Below are 14,445 nucleotides of genomic sequence, written 5' to 3'. Positions count from 1 at the left end.
AGGAATGAATCTCGGTCCGGCTAAGTACGGATAGAGCGGGGTGCTAATCGATGCTCACTAGGGTTAGGGTCCATTGTGTCTTCATAAAAGGGGTTCGACACAGCAAATCATCGTAGTGTATTTCCCCTGTATCCTCTACCTTCAAGGCGCCGCTGTCCCTATTTACCTAACCCCCCAAATCACCTGCCGGCCAGGTCCAACCTGGCAAACGCCCCATCTCGGTGTTTTCCTGCCAAAGCTTGCCTAATGCGAAGCTCAAGTACTATTATACAAGCCCTGCCCTCTTAGGCGAGCTTCAGTCTGTCCCAGAATGAACCGGTAAACTTGCCCTCCGAAATAGGCGGAGGAGACAAAACCACCGTGTTCCAAACCTCGACACCATCGACAAACAATCGATATTTAAGGCTGCTCTGGCTATCCTGCTTGAGGTTTTCGATGGTTATGGCTCCGAACTTGGAGTTCCCCTTGTGAATGTACCTACGGAAATTGTTAGTAAAAGGACAGAACATCTGGAGAAAAAAGGAACCGGAGGTTTCACGAACTTGATCGCGATATCCTCGTTGTCGGTCTGGCGATATGACGGGACGGGAGAGTAGAACTGGCTCAGCGGGCTGGCCGAGAACTCGTACACAGCCGAGGTTTCAGGCCATTTGGAGTCCGCTGGGGGAGGGAATTTAGTCGCTGCAAACTCATGCCGGTCTCCAGATAGAATTACAACTCCAATTCCTCTGTTTCCGACATCCCACATGGCCTTGAGAATCCGCCTCCTTTCGGTTAGAAAGCCGCCCCACGTATCCCTAGTATTAAAATGCCAATTCTTAGTGAAAGGGACCGAGGAGGCTACAATCTTCCATTTGACCCCCTTTGGCTCGGGCCGGTTGAGAAAGTCGATGAAGTCCTCCAACTGCTCCGGACCTAGCATGGTCTTCTCGAGGTCCGTGGCAGGGAGACTGTTGCTGGAGCGGTACGAGCGCGTGTCGAGCAGAAAGAAGCTGGCCGGGCCCTGAGTGAACTTAAAGTACGTTGCTCGTAGCCGAGGACTGAGGGCACCTGCCTTTTTGGCTGGTGGCGGGTTTGGTGTAGCGTGGTAGAGATGCCACGGGTCGACCGCGCTCGCATAGATGCCCGTAGAATTGGCGTCCCAATCGTTCGCAATCTCGTGGTCGTCCAAAACATGAATCCAGCTGAGGTTCTGCGCAACGGCTTGCCAGTCCGGTGAGGCATAGACCTGTCGATATTTCTGGCGATAATCCGAGACTTCCTTGCCCCACCAGCGAGGCACATCGACGTAAATGAAGTCGCCGAGGAAGAGCATGAATTGGGCATTTAAAGACGGGAGAACTTTGACCAGATGCCTTAAACCCGGGATGGCAAGGGGATGGTCGAACGGGCTATAAGGCAACCGGCTCACGATGCAGGAGGTCGAAAGGAACGTAAAGGGGCCCTTGCCAATCTCGGCAGCATCGCCGACCGAAGGAGGAGTTGTGAACTCGCCCGAGTGGTTATTCGAGGTTCTCCACTCATAAGTCCGTGGCTTCGAATGTCGCAGGGGAACTGTGAGGAGAGCTGTATAGTCGGTCTCATTTGTCGTCCACCGGACCCCGCCGGCTTCCTGCCACAACGGATTGTCGAAAGGCGGGTGAGGGTCTTTGAGGTGAATTTGCAACGTAACAGGCATCTTTGACTGGTCGGGTTCCCGCACCAACAGCTTTGCTTCGTTCTCCGAAACATATCCCAGCTTGACAAACGAGAGATCATCGCCAGTGTAGCCATGTTCGCGGAAGATCCGATCAGCAACAAGGCCAACACACAGCGCATTGATGAGAAGTGTAGAACCCGAGAGCAACAAGCTACGCGGGTTTGGAGCTCCCGCCAGTAGAGTTCGCAGACGATTCAGCGGTCGGTTTTGCACTGATATGGCTTCTACGATATCGACTTTCTGCGCAACGACGTCTTTGTTGCCGACGCCGTTCGGGTGAGCTAACTTCCCATTCCCTGGGCCGTCTTGTTCCACGGAGGTTTCGGTGAGAAACACGTCTACTTCGTCAACTAGCTCCTTTTTCGGCTCGTTAAAGCAGCCCCAGATGAAAGAAGGCACGAAAATGGCGAAGGAAGTAAAAACGGTTGCGGCGAACCACTGCGTTTTGTCAGTTCTTTTCCGACCATAGCTCAGAGAGTCTCGGTCCGGCTGCTTACTGGGAGGAGGATCTAGAATATGCGTATTAGTAGTGACTCGATTGTAAGAATTATGAGATTGCGGACTTACCCATCGTAGAAAGAAGTAACTGAACAGTCTCAACGCGGTGGAGGACGCGATCGCGACCTTCGTCTGTGTCGTCGCCATTCTCCCCTCGGTGTCTCAAATTTGTCTCAAGAGAGAACTATGACGCATCGGAGGAGAAAGTTCAAAGACACAGTTCAGGGCAGATGAAGTGCTAAAATAGCATGGGAGGCACAGTCTGCTAATGAAAGCGGCTCAGTTGGAAGGAACGACCTGAACCTGAGAGAATCGAGGCTCTAGGGCACACAGTTTCTCGAGACTCAAAAGTTGTTTGATGAAAATAGGATAATCTATTTATGGAGAAAACTCCAGCGTGATTTACTTTGACAGCTTGATAGATTTGAAGATTGGGCGCCGCAAGATGCCCGCCTAAAGATCGAGCTGAGGTCATGCAAGTCCCGTCATAGGCTCATCGGTAAAGTTGGAGCGATGTCACGGCATGGACAAAGCAGGGGTGGCCACATCCGACAAGAAGCTCGAGCCAGTCCGTGCCCAGCTGCCAAGCCAGGCCCCGGCTGGCAAGGAGCAGCCTGCGGGAGAGCCCCCACGGGCCTGGAACTTGGTTGTTCCGCCTAAAAGTCAGGCCAGCTCAGCGCTTTGGCATCCTGCAGGCGATCAGTTTCGCGATTGAGATATGCTATCCTGAAGACCACCTCTAACCCACGATCCCTCGACGACGTCGGCGCCACAACTCCCACACCATGCATCTGCCACTAATAGCATGCTGCCTTTTGGCCTACCTGGCGGCCCAGGTATCAGCAACTGCATTGACCTACAAGCTTACCGCCAACGAAAAGGCCTGCTTCTACACAGTGACACAGGCCAAGGGCGAGAAGATCGCCTTCTACTTTGCGGTAGGCGCACATAAAAGACCCAGACTGCGGTTTGCCATGGCGTCAGACTGACTTACGATTCACTGGGCTCCAGGTCCAATCGGGCGGCTCCTTCGATATCGACTATGAAGTCACAGGCCCTAACAACAAGTACATCATGGATGGTCAAAAGGAGCGCCAGGGCGACTTCGTCTTCTCTGCGAACGAGGTCGGCGAATACAAGTTCTGCTTCAACAACGAGATGAGCACCTATACAGACAAGTTTGTCGACTTTGAGATTGCGGTTAGCCATGTCCTGCCCTTCCGGTGGTTGTACCATGCGTCACTGACACGCAAACACACCTAGGTCGAGAACGAGGCACGCGTGAGCCTGCCCGCGAAGCAGGGCACCTCGCCGGAACAGACGTCGGCCCTCGAGGAATCCCTTTTCAAGGTGTCGGGGCAGCTTTCGACCATCACACGAAACCAAAAATACTTCCGGACGCGCGAGAACCGAAACTTCAGCACTGTACGCAGCACAGAGAAGAGGATCATTAACTTCAGCTTGATACAGATTGCATTGGTCGTATGCATGGGTGCGCTGCAGGTCTTTATCGTCAGGTTTTTCTTCCAGGTAAGCGCTCCCCGGTCCGGCTTGTCTACGAGCGTCGCTGACAACCACATCTTCAGGGCGCGAGGAAGGGCTATGTATGAGTATGTTGTTTGTTGTGCTGTTAAGATGGTGGTTTTGACCAGGCGTACTGCACACATGGGGCGGGTCTTGCATGAAGCACTTAACAGCAAAAGCCTATTAGTTTTCGGCGATGGTTGGTATATAGGGTTGTCCCTATTTGGGTTTCAAACATGATGATTATGCCAAATCGTGGTGCTGCTTTGCGCCAGGTACCGCAGGAAGTAGAGGCGGAGGTGCCTTGTTTATGTTTAAGCGTCCATGTTGTGCTCAGATATTCCACGAAACAGAAACCGGCCGAGGTTTCGAGCCCAATGTACGATTCACGAGTACTGAATTTATATTGAGTATTCCAATAAGAAGATTGAGTAAAAACTGGGACGAAACGAGCAAATCCAAATTCTGAACCTGAACTTTACCTCAGAAAGCAGGCTACTTTAGCGCACCTCACTTTAACGCACTAGGTAGGTACCTACGTACCCACTTCAGCACTGAAGGGCGACTGTGTAGGTGCCGATAAGCCCGATAAGCACTGAGCATGCGCTACAGAAGCTGCGCCCAGCCACGAGTTACTACGAAAGCAGCTGTAACTTTTCTCAAGACGACCCGCGTTAAGGTCCCCACTTACTTCACCTCACCTTCAACCCCAACACTGCATCTTCGTGCGCAAATCAATCGACGGCAACCATGACCTCGATAGCGGCCGGCCTTGCGCGGTCTCTGCCAAAGCCCCAGTACAACTCGGAATATGAAGAGCAAAAGACGCAACAGCGAGGCCCTAGGATTGTCGGCCCGGGGCAGCTCGATGAGACCCGAGTCGTCTTAAAGGTCAGTTACGATTTTGCGATTGCCTGTGCACCGGGACAGTGACTAATTTGGTGACTTCCAGAGGTCTGGCCCGCCGCCGTATCCGAACAGAGCAGGTTGGCGTCCCCGCGCCCCCGAGGACTTTGGCGATGGCGGCGCGTTTCCCGAGATCCACGTCGCTCAGTATGTCTGGGGAAAGAAGGGCGCGACCTCGTCGAATGCACTAGTCGTCCAAGTCGATGGTGAAGGCAAGGTCGACTACAGCGCGATCGCGCGCCAGGGCCACGACAAGAACAGGATCATCCACACGTCATTCAAGGATCTCATCCCGCTCCGGCAGCGGGCCGAAGCAGGCGACCTTGACCTCTCCCGACCGAGTCGCGAGGAAGTGGAGGCCACGGCAGAACGGACGAGAAACGCGCTGGCGACTTTGGTGAGCGGTGCCGTCGCCGCGCAGAAGCCCAAGACTCTGAATGTTGGCGGACGGAGAGAGCCGACCTTTGTTCGTTATACGCCCTCGGCGCAGATGGGGGATAATACCAAGAAGCAGGACCGCATCATGAAGATTATCGAGCGCCAGAAAGGTACGTCCATGTTGATTGCTGTTTTGTTTTCACCTGGCTAACTAATTTTAGACCCTATGGAACCACCGAAGTTCAAGCACAAGAAAATTCCAAGAGGGCCTCCGACCCCCCCCCCACCGGTATGTACATCATACGCCGAAACATTTGTGAATTTCAGAGAATACGACTTGCTAATCTATATCCCTAGGTCATGCATTCCCCGCCAAGAAAACTGACAGCAGAAGACCAAGAGGCGTGGAAGATTCGTGAGTTACCCCGTAATTCTTCTAATGTGAGGAGCAACTGCTTATGGCCTACGAATTTAGCACCTCCTGTCTCGCTGTGGAAAAACTCGAAAGGCTTCACAGTGCCTCTGGACAAGAGACTGGCAGCCGACGGTCGTGGACTGCAAGACGTTCAGATCAATGACAAGTTCGCCCAGTTCTCAGAGGCCCTATTTATGGCCGACCGGCATGCCAGAGAGGAGGTTCGACAGAGGGCTATGATGCAGCAGAGGTTGGCAGAGAAGGAGAAGGCGCAGAAAGAAGAGAATCTCCGCCAACTAGCACAGGCCGCTCGCGCTGAGAGAGCAGGCGGCGGAAGGCGATCGCGATCACGATCATACAGTGGGTCCGAGTCGGGCTCAGACAGCGACGGTTCAGAGCAAGAGAGAGTAAACGCTCGCAAAGAGCGGCAGCGCGAGGACGAGCGGAAACTCCGCCAGTCACGCATGGGTGCAGAGAGAAGAGCACAGGTCATGGCTCGGGAAATGAACCGTGACATTTCGGAGAAGATTGCCCTCGGTCTAGCCAAGCCGACCCAGTCCGCCGAAGGCATGTACGACTCGCGTCTTTTCAACCAGTCGAGCGGATTCGATAGCGGCTTCAACGAGGACAACCCCTACGACAAGCCACTTTTCGCCGCCCAGGACGCCATCAGCAGCATCTACAGACCACGTGCGAACGCTGAGGAAGACGATGAGGCCGACGGCGACCAAGAGCTGTCAAAGATTCAAAAGTCAAACAGGTTCGGCGAGGCTCTCGGCCGGGGTACCTTCAAGGGCACCGAGGAGGTCGAGGCGCGCGAGGGGCCTGTCCAGTTTGAGAAGGATGTCGCTGCGGCGGACCCTTTCAATGTCGACAAGTTCCTGTCCGAGGTCCAGCAGAGCTCAACGTCCAAGCGCGGCTTTGGGCTTCAAGACGAGGATGACCGACAACCGAAACGGTCCCGGGTGGATGACGAAGATGACGACTGAAGGAAGGTGGCTGATGGGGTTGGCCGGGTCGGACCCGATTGTCCATATATATATGTAATTCTCAGGATTGGCACGTTGGCTCTGGTTTTATTGCGTTTTTACTCCGGGGGCCGTTTCTTGATGTCCAAGGAAAACGAACAGACCTGGGGGATTCCGTCTAGACTAGACTGTTCCCAACACTAGGAGCGTTAGTTTAAGCGTGCAACCTCCCGTATCTAAATTCCGGGGGGAAAATATTGGAAGCTGTCAACAGAATACCGCTGCACGCCAAAGTTGCGCGGCTATGGAGAAGCTTTCATGATAAGAGAGCAAACTGTGTGGAGATTCCCTGTACCCTTCTTCTCCTTTCTGGCAGATAGGTAAGGTAGCTAGCTATAAGTGAGTGATTAGTAGAGTATGTACATACAGACTAGCAGACCAGACGCTAAAGACTACCCAAGGTAGGTAGACACCCTTTATATCCCGACCCTGACAGACCGCCTCCATTCTATTTTCTAAATGTGTATGCCAACAAGAAAAAAAAGAGTATGGCCACCGTCCCTCGAGTCTCCTGCCGGCGTGTTTATATGAACAAGTATAGATATATGTGCAAATCAAATCAGACCCCTCGCCAAAAACGCCAATGCAATGCATGTTTCGCTTCTCTCTCTCTCTCGCCTAGCCAGAGAGAACCCCTTTCCTCTCCCCGCCGATTATGCAGGCCTATGGTGTTGGCTTGCCGGTGGGAAAGAGTTTCTTTTTTCCTCGTCTCGCGTGTTATACAACCCCCCTCCATTTCTTTCATACACGAGGAATCGTTAAACCTTCCCTCCTCATAACAACTAGGACTGGACTCAATCAGTCTTCGTCCTTGGGCATGCGCATCCAGGCGTCGATGGCGGCGCTGAAGGCGGCGAACCCCGCGCAGCCGACGGCGGCGGCCTGGGGCCCGGCGTTGCGGGCGAGGATGGCGCCCGTGAAGCAGCCGGCGGCGATGCCGTTGCCCATGTCGTTCTTGGCGCGCAGCCCCTCGATGCCGCACTCGACGCCGCTGAACAGCGCGCCGACCTTGCCGAAGTTCTTAGCCGTGCTGTACGACCGCTTGCCCATGTCCCTGAACCCCGTCGACAGCTGCTGCCGCCACGGCATCGAGCTGATCGGCGACACCGCAGCCCCCGCCGTGTGGTACGGCGTGTCGTAGGCCATCTGCCCGACAAGGAAAGGGGTATTAGCATGTCTGTCCTGTGTCTGGGTCTGGGGGAGACAGTCCAAAATTTATAGGAATAGAGATGAGATGTAAAGGAAAGAGGAGCAAAGGACATACAGATGCCATAAACATTCCAAACAGTCCGCCCAGCCCGAACCCTGCGACACCGCTCATGGCCGTCTTGACATAGCATGACTCCATGGCATTCGTTAACTAGCACGGCACGCAAATAAAGAGATGTCAGTAAAACGCCCTTCAGGCTAACTGGTAGCTAAGTAACGAACCCATTTCATATTCGGGTCGCCGGCACCGAGCTGCCCACCCGGGGAGGCACCTCCCAGAGCACCCGCACCAGGGAAGTTCATCGTAGCGGCAGTTGGCGGGTGGGTGGTGATGTCAATACTCGCGCGCTCGGGCCCGTCGCTCTCGAAGGTGAGAGATCTTTTCTGCCGTCGTCGTCGTCGTCGTCGCCGTCACAAAGATGGGAGATGGATCGCCGTCGTCGCCTTTCTTGATCGCTATCCAATCCCAACAAAGAGAGCCAGCCAGCCGTGAATCTTATCGACGATAATTTCTGCCAGCATTCACCGCCAAACTTTTCAGAATGGTTCCGGTTCCGCCGTTACATTTTCTCCCACAAGTCCCCGCCTCGCCGCCTGAGCGGGTAATTACAGTCAGTAAAAAGAGCCACTGCAGCTAGAACCAATTAGGCCTTCATGTTCTGTTAGCATGTATTTGGTTGACTTTAACTCCAAACTCTCACGAAATGCTCAAAATGTCTATATAACAGTTATCAACTAGTAGGAAATATTTTAAAGGCCGTCTAATTTATACTCTTAGGATATTGGATGCCACGTAGTACCGAGGTTCTTTATGCACCAAAGTTTGGAGAGCGTCGAGACTGCCACAGGTACAGTAGCCACCAACTTACATAAGAGCTGCCTTTGTTCAGTCAGAAATTATAGTACCTAATGTACTTATAAAACTTCGGCATACAACCATGCTACAAGCACGCCAACAAGATTCCCTAAATTGATATACAGAGTACCTATCAAGCAGCATTAATTCTATTCCCTATTGCTCAGCACATTGGCAGACAGCTCTGCAGCCGCAAATACCAATCCATATCGCTTCCGGCAGGTAATATGCCCCAAAAAAAAGCTGTCGCTCGCTAACTGTTATCCATGATCCTGCCCCTATGGACGATGTACTCCCTCTATGATATGGTAGAGATCCCTGCGTGCATATAACAAGCATTAAAAGCAGAAGCCTCCTACCGACTCCCTCTTCGCCTGTTTTGTCTTTTTGAGAACAAGAGTTCGGCCAACTCTCAAGACACAGAGCGCACACGCAGGATAACACCACCTATCTAGAGCCCCGAAAACCCACGCTCAACGCATGTCTAGCCTTTGAGGAACAAGTCGCTAACACCGTTCCGCAATGACCTCGTCCGATCAGGGTGATTAAGGCCGAGGAAGTCGTCCTCGTTAGCAGCCACGTCCCACAACACATCGTCTACCGCATATGTTAGCTTCTAAACCCTCTAAAACCTTTCAAGTATTAAGGCACTGCTTACCATCGTTTAAGTACTGCGGTCTCGAGTATTGTGATCTTCTGACCACTGCGAACTTGATTTTCTCAAAGCTCTTGCCCTTCAGACCAGTCCGCTTCTCCAGTCGCTTCTTGCTCTCGGCAAATGTTTCGTTCTGTACACACAATTAGAACAGGAAGCTTCACAAGTTAGATGAGAAGGCACCACTCACCTCTTTGAGCAGGAACCGGAAAGGCATCCCGTGAGCCCTGCTGGGCTCACCGTGGAAGTGGAAGACCGAAATGAACTGGGTGTTGTCCTTCACTTCAAGTTCCTCTTCAGGTATCCGTTCGGCAACAACTGCTGTGTAGTCGTTGATACTGATGACGGGGTAAGCTCTCTCAAGCTCTTTGAAGAACCGGTGGTTGCTTGTCTCGTAGACGCGAATTCTCCCACCCTCCTCTTCACTCTCCAGCTTCGCCTTCTTGATAAGGGCCGCAATCAGGTCTTCTACTTGACCGCTCTTAGTTACAAGGACGTCGTATTGGTCCTAAAATACCAAGTTAGTATCATGTAATGTGACTAGACGTATTGCAGGGCTATCTTACCTCTTTCGAAATGCCTTCGCTGAGCCACGTAATCTTTATGCTCTTCTTGGTGTCTAACTCGGCAAGACTCATGTCCAACACCTCGAAGAACAAAGCGTCGGGTCGCTGATTCATATTCAACTGACCATAGCCGGTGGGATTGAGAATGCTGAGCAGCGTTTGGTTTGGTCCACGCTTGATTGCGGTCCTCGGGTTGTACGAACTGGCGTTGACCGTGTAGAAACGCAGATGGGTCGGATCAACCTCTAACCTATCACCAATCTTCTCGGCCAGTTTGTCGTAACTCATCTTTGAGTTCAAAACCATCTCGAATGACGGGAACTGCTGAGGATCGCATTTCTGAGGATGGGCGTGGAACTTAACCGTCTTCTTGTTTAGCAAGAAATCATAGTATTCTCGAGCGTCGTCGAATCGGTCTGATACTTTGCTTCTATACGGACAAGTTGTTAGCAGTGGCTTCTGATTTGAAGAATAGACGACTTACGCTTCCTCTGCGGGCTTAGATTCTCCAAGCCCAAGCCTGGATTTCTTTTCGTGCATTCGCTGGAAGCAAACGATATCTCCGTCTTGAAGCTCCGCAGCCTTGAGCGTCTGCTTCGCCTTAAGACCCTCGATCATGTTTGGCTTGATTTCCTAGATAGGATTCAGCATATGTTCGGTCTTCCGAGAGAATTCAGGTGAACTTACTTCCCAAAGCTGAATCTTCTCATCGCTAGATAGCTTATCCCTCCATCCCATCTTCGTTATGATGATAGGAACGAGCTCCTCTACCTTCTTTTCCTTGCTGATATAGGTGTGACCGACCCCCTTTAGAGTTTGAGATTCGACGTCGAACCACTTCAGGAACAAGAGGATGAGGTCGTTCTTCACAATGACGCCATTTTCCTGCCCTCGGTATGTCGGCCATACGGCTTCCCCGTCTGCGTTGATGTCCTCGGCAACCTCAACCCAGACTCGCAAAGCTTGATCACGGTGAGCGGTAGCTCTGTTAAAAGTGTCCTCAACGGTTGGGCGCAGATCCATCACTGGCTGATCAGGACGGATCGTCTTATTCTGCCGGTTTACCATGATCCAGAGCCGTATACGTCTCGGATCCAGTCCAGTATCTTCTCCGATGGTATCCACCAGCTCTTGCATAGTCGAATTTCGGAGTTGGCGATAGAACCGGGGTGCTGCAGGGTCCTGCTCCGGGTTTGCGTCAAAACTTGTGAGGTCTGTTCCGCTGTGCTGCTGGAATGTCGCCTCGGTGATGACCTTTATTCCTAGGTACAGATGCTGTTCCTCTCGTTCCTTACGTCTAGCTTCGCGGGCAGCGACTTCCTCCTCAAATCTTTGCTGGAGATGCTGAGGAGTGTCTTCCGCCGTGACAGGGCAGAGAACCTTGTCGAGTTTCGATTTCCGAATGTAGACTAACATGTATGCGCTATTAGGTCGCATAGTGGGCGTCTTCTTTTGGCTAGGCGTCCGAGTGGGCCCGTTTGGTGTCTTGAACGGGCCTCCAAAGTTCTCTTCCAGAACCTCTCGTCTCGTTGCCTTGGTGACTTTGTCGTCGTCATACTTGTACCACCAGCCATCTTTGTTAGGCTTAAGAAAGGCATAGTAGTGGCCTGCGTTAAGGTCTCCGCTATGAACTAGCACACCGTGGAGCTGGTATCCCCAAGCTTCCGTCTTGTCTGCTTCCTTGTCCAGGTACGGTGCAGCATCGAACTCTTCTGGGAACTCATACCTGTCGTTGATCTTCATCATTGTGTCGCGTTGGATGTCATATTCGAACCGTTTGAGCTGAAGGTGTAGAACGTCTGGGAAGCTCTGGAAGATGACGCCTTTGTTGGCATCTTGCAGCTTATATTGCTCGCCGGCAAAGTACTGGTTCTCCCCGTCTAGCTTTTCAACCTGTATGTAGTCTTGTAAGCTTTCCAGCAAGTTCTTGTTCCCGCTAACGTTGAGTTGGACATCCCAAAAGTCCTCCACGCGGCTCGATTCGTAGGGGACGTTGATGCAGGAGATGTACGTCTTTATTTTGCCGCTGAACATTTGTGCCAGCACCTTCTCGTTCTCTGTATTCTTCATCTTTTCCTCCATTCGCTCCATGAGTTTCCGGGACAGTTCTTGCACATCCTGCTGCTCAAAGATGTGGCGTGTCTCCCAACCGAAGGACTTGGTTAGCTCGGCTGTTCCTACAGCCGTATTGGAGGTCTGGAGTTGGTAGAAAAGCCGTTGCAAGGTGTACGCGCTGTTGTTCATACTCTCCTCTTGTAATTGTGTAGGAATTTGGTAGATAGCCTGTATATGTTAGCCCTGGATCACGCGACAAGTGGGAAAAGACGAGAATTACTTTGCGGAACGCGTTGGTGAAGTAGAGCGACTGCAAAAGCGAATTCAAGTAGCAGGTTGCGCCTTGGTTCTTAAGGCCGACAAACCCCGTCTCCCTTTTAGAATCGTAGTTGTTGAAGTTGTGCCACAAGACACCCGTCTCGTCCTCAACCACTCGTACATACGCGGTGATGTTTGCGCACTCATTCTCGACGAGAGGCCTCTCTGAATTCTCCCATGGGGCGTACATCTTACGCCTCTCTAGAAATCGTGTAAATCCCCAATCGCTTTCCTCCTTGGTGAACCGATGGTGGGCCGAGTGGTGGTAGAATATGGAAGGATCGTTTGGATTCCAGAGAACGAGCGCAAACTGCACACAGCAGCTCCAGTCTTCTGGAACCTCGTTGTTATTGAAGCCATGCTCGAGGTAGATGGAACACTGGTCGACATTGTTACCGAAAGGGAACAGTAGTATCCGCCTTGAACAGCATTAGCAACTAGCTCCTGAAAATAAGAATGGCGTCGGGATCATCTCGACTTACCATGGAAAGCCACCGGCCTGGAAAGCTGGGCCATGCTCCTTCTTGGTCATGTTCGCCCAGCTCACAACTTCCCACGTGAAAATCTGGTCTTCTAGAACGTGAGGCTCTTCAACCAGTGGCGGGAGAACGTGGTCCTTCATAGCAACAACTACACGGAGGTCAGCGTGGAAGAATAGCGAGTGGTTCGAAGGGGTTGATATACAGTCGTTAGCGAGCATAACGGTAGCGTTCTCGGTGCTATCGGGGGTGATAATGGCGACATCGCCGGTCTCAGTGCCGTTCGGCTCGACAATGTGTTCCTCTGGGGGGTCTACCGCCATGGCGTTTGGCGAGGCCGCCTCGGGATTGTTGGCGTCCTCGTAGAAAGTTAGCATACAGAACTGCTTGGCTGGCGGGGTTGAAAGGTCGCCGCGCCCCTCCATGTTGCGACTCAAAGAATCAGCACAGCGAGATTATGTTGAGCAATAGTCGGTAGGGAGCAATAGTCGGTAGGGCCGAGACACGAATCGCAAGGGAATAGAGTGATAAATAGGAAGTTCGGGGGTTACGCGAGCGACAGCAGAGCAAAGTGGACTTACCATGTTCACCAACAGACGGGGACTCGGTCAGGAAGGCGTGGGTTCCGGCGGCTAGGTTTCGACAGCTCCTGCCCTCTTGACAAGGGAAGATCAGGTGCCGTGTCTCGAGCCTGTGCACGATTTGGCAAAGGCTGTCTTGAAAACGTGCAGGACAGCAATGCGATGTAGTGAGCAGCCTCTTGAAGCAAGGAAAGATGAACCGCAAACAGTACTGGGACAGCAACGGTGAGGTCTGTCGAGAATCGGTGCAGAAGGAGACCACCAGCCACGAGCAAGGTGGGTGTTCCCTGAGGCGCAGCGCGGCTTTCGAGCCTACTTTTCACTGAAGACATGTACCTTGGAGGCTTGGATTGTCAGCGGGTACCTACTGCAGCCTCCCGCAAGCAGCCGGATAAGGGCAAATTTAGCCTCTGTTATGTACCGCTTATCAACTCTCGCTACTATACGACATGGCTGGCCTTTCCCTGGGCCCCTCCAATGACGTGGGGCGCTGGCCGCCTGCTATTCAACCACAGTCCACCAACACGGCCCCACATTCATCATGCCTCAAGCAAACCTCCCCCAGCAGCCAAGGCTGTGGAACAATCATCCCCTTTTCGATCCCGCTAGGTAGAAGCCCGAGCAGGCTTCCATGTGTTATGTTTGTGCATATAATTATAGTGCCGGGTATGGTATGCCCTAGTCGTAGAGTCTTATGCTGGGGTTTCGCCTTCATCCTTTGGTGTTTGCTGGGTAGGCTGATCATCAGGTCTGTCTCATCCTGCCACTCTACCATTTCAGCTCTGACGCCTCACAATTTGTCCCGCAACTGCTGGTGTTCTAGACAGTATGGAATCTCAGTTTACATTTTCATACGAGAACTAAGATATACATATATATACAAATGTTTTCTAGTGGTCTAATGACAGCCTCCCGTCTTCATTAACGAAAGTTCCGTCGAAGGCAGGCCGAAACTCATCATTGCCAAGGCTAGCACAAGTGATTACCTCTCAGCTACACCTCTGGGTCTACTAACCTTAGGTACTACAGGCCAATGTTTAATCTAAATAATTTTCAGCAACGAGAATATAATTATATGGCCAATCTCTTCTAGATATTATACTTCTTTTCAGAAATCCGGTACCAACTCAGGGCAGTGCGTGGTGCTGTAATAACGTGAGAGGCAAGAATTCCATACACGTATACAGTACGTAGAGCCTCAGTCCTCGTACTGTAGTATCATCGCCCCCCTCCCCCCGCCCCCCTCCCTTCATGCTCGAGTGGAGACTGAGCTTAGGT

At 52.2% G+C, this 14,445-nt stretch overlaps 6 protein-coding genes across 6 annotated transcripts; 3 read left to right on the top strand and 3 right to left on the bottom strand.

Annotated features, from left to right (window-relative positions):
- Positions 1 to 40: 40 nt before the first annotated feature.
- B0T26DRAFT_694109 (PhoD-like phosphatase-domain-containing protein) lies at positions 41 to 2,687 on the bottom strand. The gene is made up of 4 exons (XM_060441222.1): positions 2,267 to 2,687; positions 2,197 to 2,208; positions 543 to 2,137; positions 41 to 477 (listed from the first exon to the last, which is right to left on the bottom strand). The coding sequence occupies exons 1-4, from the start codon at positions 2,342 to 2,344 to the stop codon at positions 285 to 287; spliced, it is 1,878 nt and encodes a 625-aa protein (XP_060300189.1). The 5' UTR covers positions 2,345 to 2,687; the 3' UTR covers positions 41 to 284.
- Positions 2,688 to 2,817: 130 nt separating this feature from the next.
- On the top strand, positions 2,818 to 4,215 carry B0T26DRAFT_694106 (emp24/gp25L/p24 family/GOLD-domain-containing protein). The gene is made up of 4 exons (XM_060441221.1): positions 2,818 to 3,135; positions 3,209 to 3,397; positions 3,461 to 3,727; positions 3,784 to 4,215. The coding sequence occupies exons 1-4, from the start codon at positions 2,983 to 2,985 to the stop codon at positions 3,805 to 3,807; spliced, it is 633 nt and encodes a 210-aa protein (XP_060300188.1). The 5' UTR covers positions 2,818 to 2,982; the 3' UTR covers positions 3,808 to 4,215.
- Positions 4,216 to 4,471: 256 nt separating this feature from the next.
- B0T26DRAFT_672012 (putative puff-specific nuclear protein Bx42) lies at positions 4,472 to 6,409 on the top strand (the record flags this gene model as incomplete). The annotated part of the gene is made up of 5 exons (XM_060439403.1): positions 4,472 to 4,612; positions 4,674 to 5,175; positions 5,227 to 5,294; positions 5,363 to 5,420; positions 5,481 to 6,409. 5 exons carry the CDS (start codon positions 4,472 to 4,474, stop codon positions 6,407 to 6,409), a joined length of 1,698 nt encoding a protein of 565 aa, XP_060300187.1.
- Positions 6,410 to 7,246: 837 nt separating this feature from the next.
- Positions 7,247 to 7,796, bottom strand: B0T26DRAFT_747672 (mitochondrial inner membrane translocase subunit Tim17/Tim22/Tim23/peroxisomal protein PMP24; the record flags this gene model as incomplete). Its single annotated transcript, XM_060444873.1, has 2 exons — positions 7,247 to 7,594; positions 7,713 to 7,796. The coding sequence occupies 2 exons, from the start codon at positions 7,794 to 7,796 to the stop codon at positions 7,247 to 7,249; spliced, it is 432 nt and encodes a 143-aa protein (XP_060300186.1).
- A 1,201-nt stretch (positions 7,797 to 8,997) lies between these two features.
- B0T26DRAFT_637316 (uncharacterized protein) lies at positions 8,998 to 12,963 on the bottom strand (the record flags this gene model as incomplete). The annotated part of the gene is made up of 9 exons (XM_060436914.1): positions 8,998 to 9,110; positions 9,172 to 9,301; positions 9,359 to 9,676; positions 9,735 to 10,161; positions 10,219 to 10,367; positions 10,422 to 12,017; positions 12,070 to 12,526; positions 12,590 to 12,737; positions 12,792 to 12,963. 9 exons carry the CDS (start codon positions 12,961 to 12,963, stop codon positions 8,998 to 9,000), a joined length of 3,510 nt encoding a protein of 1,169 aa, XP_060300185.1.
- Positions 12,964 to 13,716: 753 nt separating this feature from the next.
- On the top strand, positions 13,717 to 14,306 carry B0T26DRAFT_694098 (uncharacterized protein). The gene has a single exon (XM_060441220.1). The coding sequence runs from the start codon at positions 13,806 to 13,808 to the stop codon at positions 14,067 to 14,069; it is 264 nt and encodes an 87-aa protein (XP_060300184.1). The 5' UTR covers positions 13,717 to 13,805; the 3' UTR covers positions 14,070 to 14,306.
- Positions 14,307 to 14,445: the final 139 nt, after the last annotated feature.

The sequence above is a fragment of the Lasiosphaeria miniovina genome, assembly GCF_030549165.1.
Source record: "Lasiosphaeria miniovina strain SMH2392-1A chromosome Unknown B0T26scaffold_2, whole genome shotgun sequence".
NCBI lineage: Eukaryota > Fungi > Ascomycota > Sordariomycetes > Sordariales > Lasiosphaeriaceae > Lasiosphaeria > Lasiosphaeria miniovina.
The sequence above is the reverse complement of the archived record's forward strand: the minus strand, read 5'-3'. Positions and strand labels throughout refer to the sequence as shown.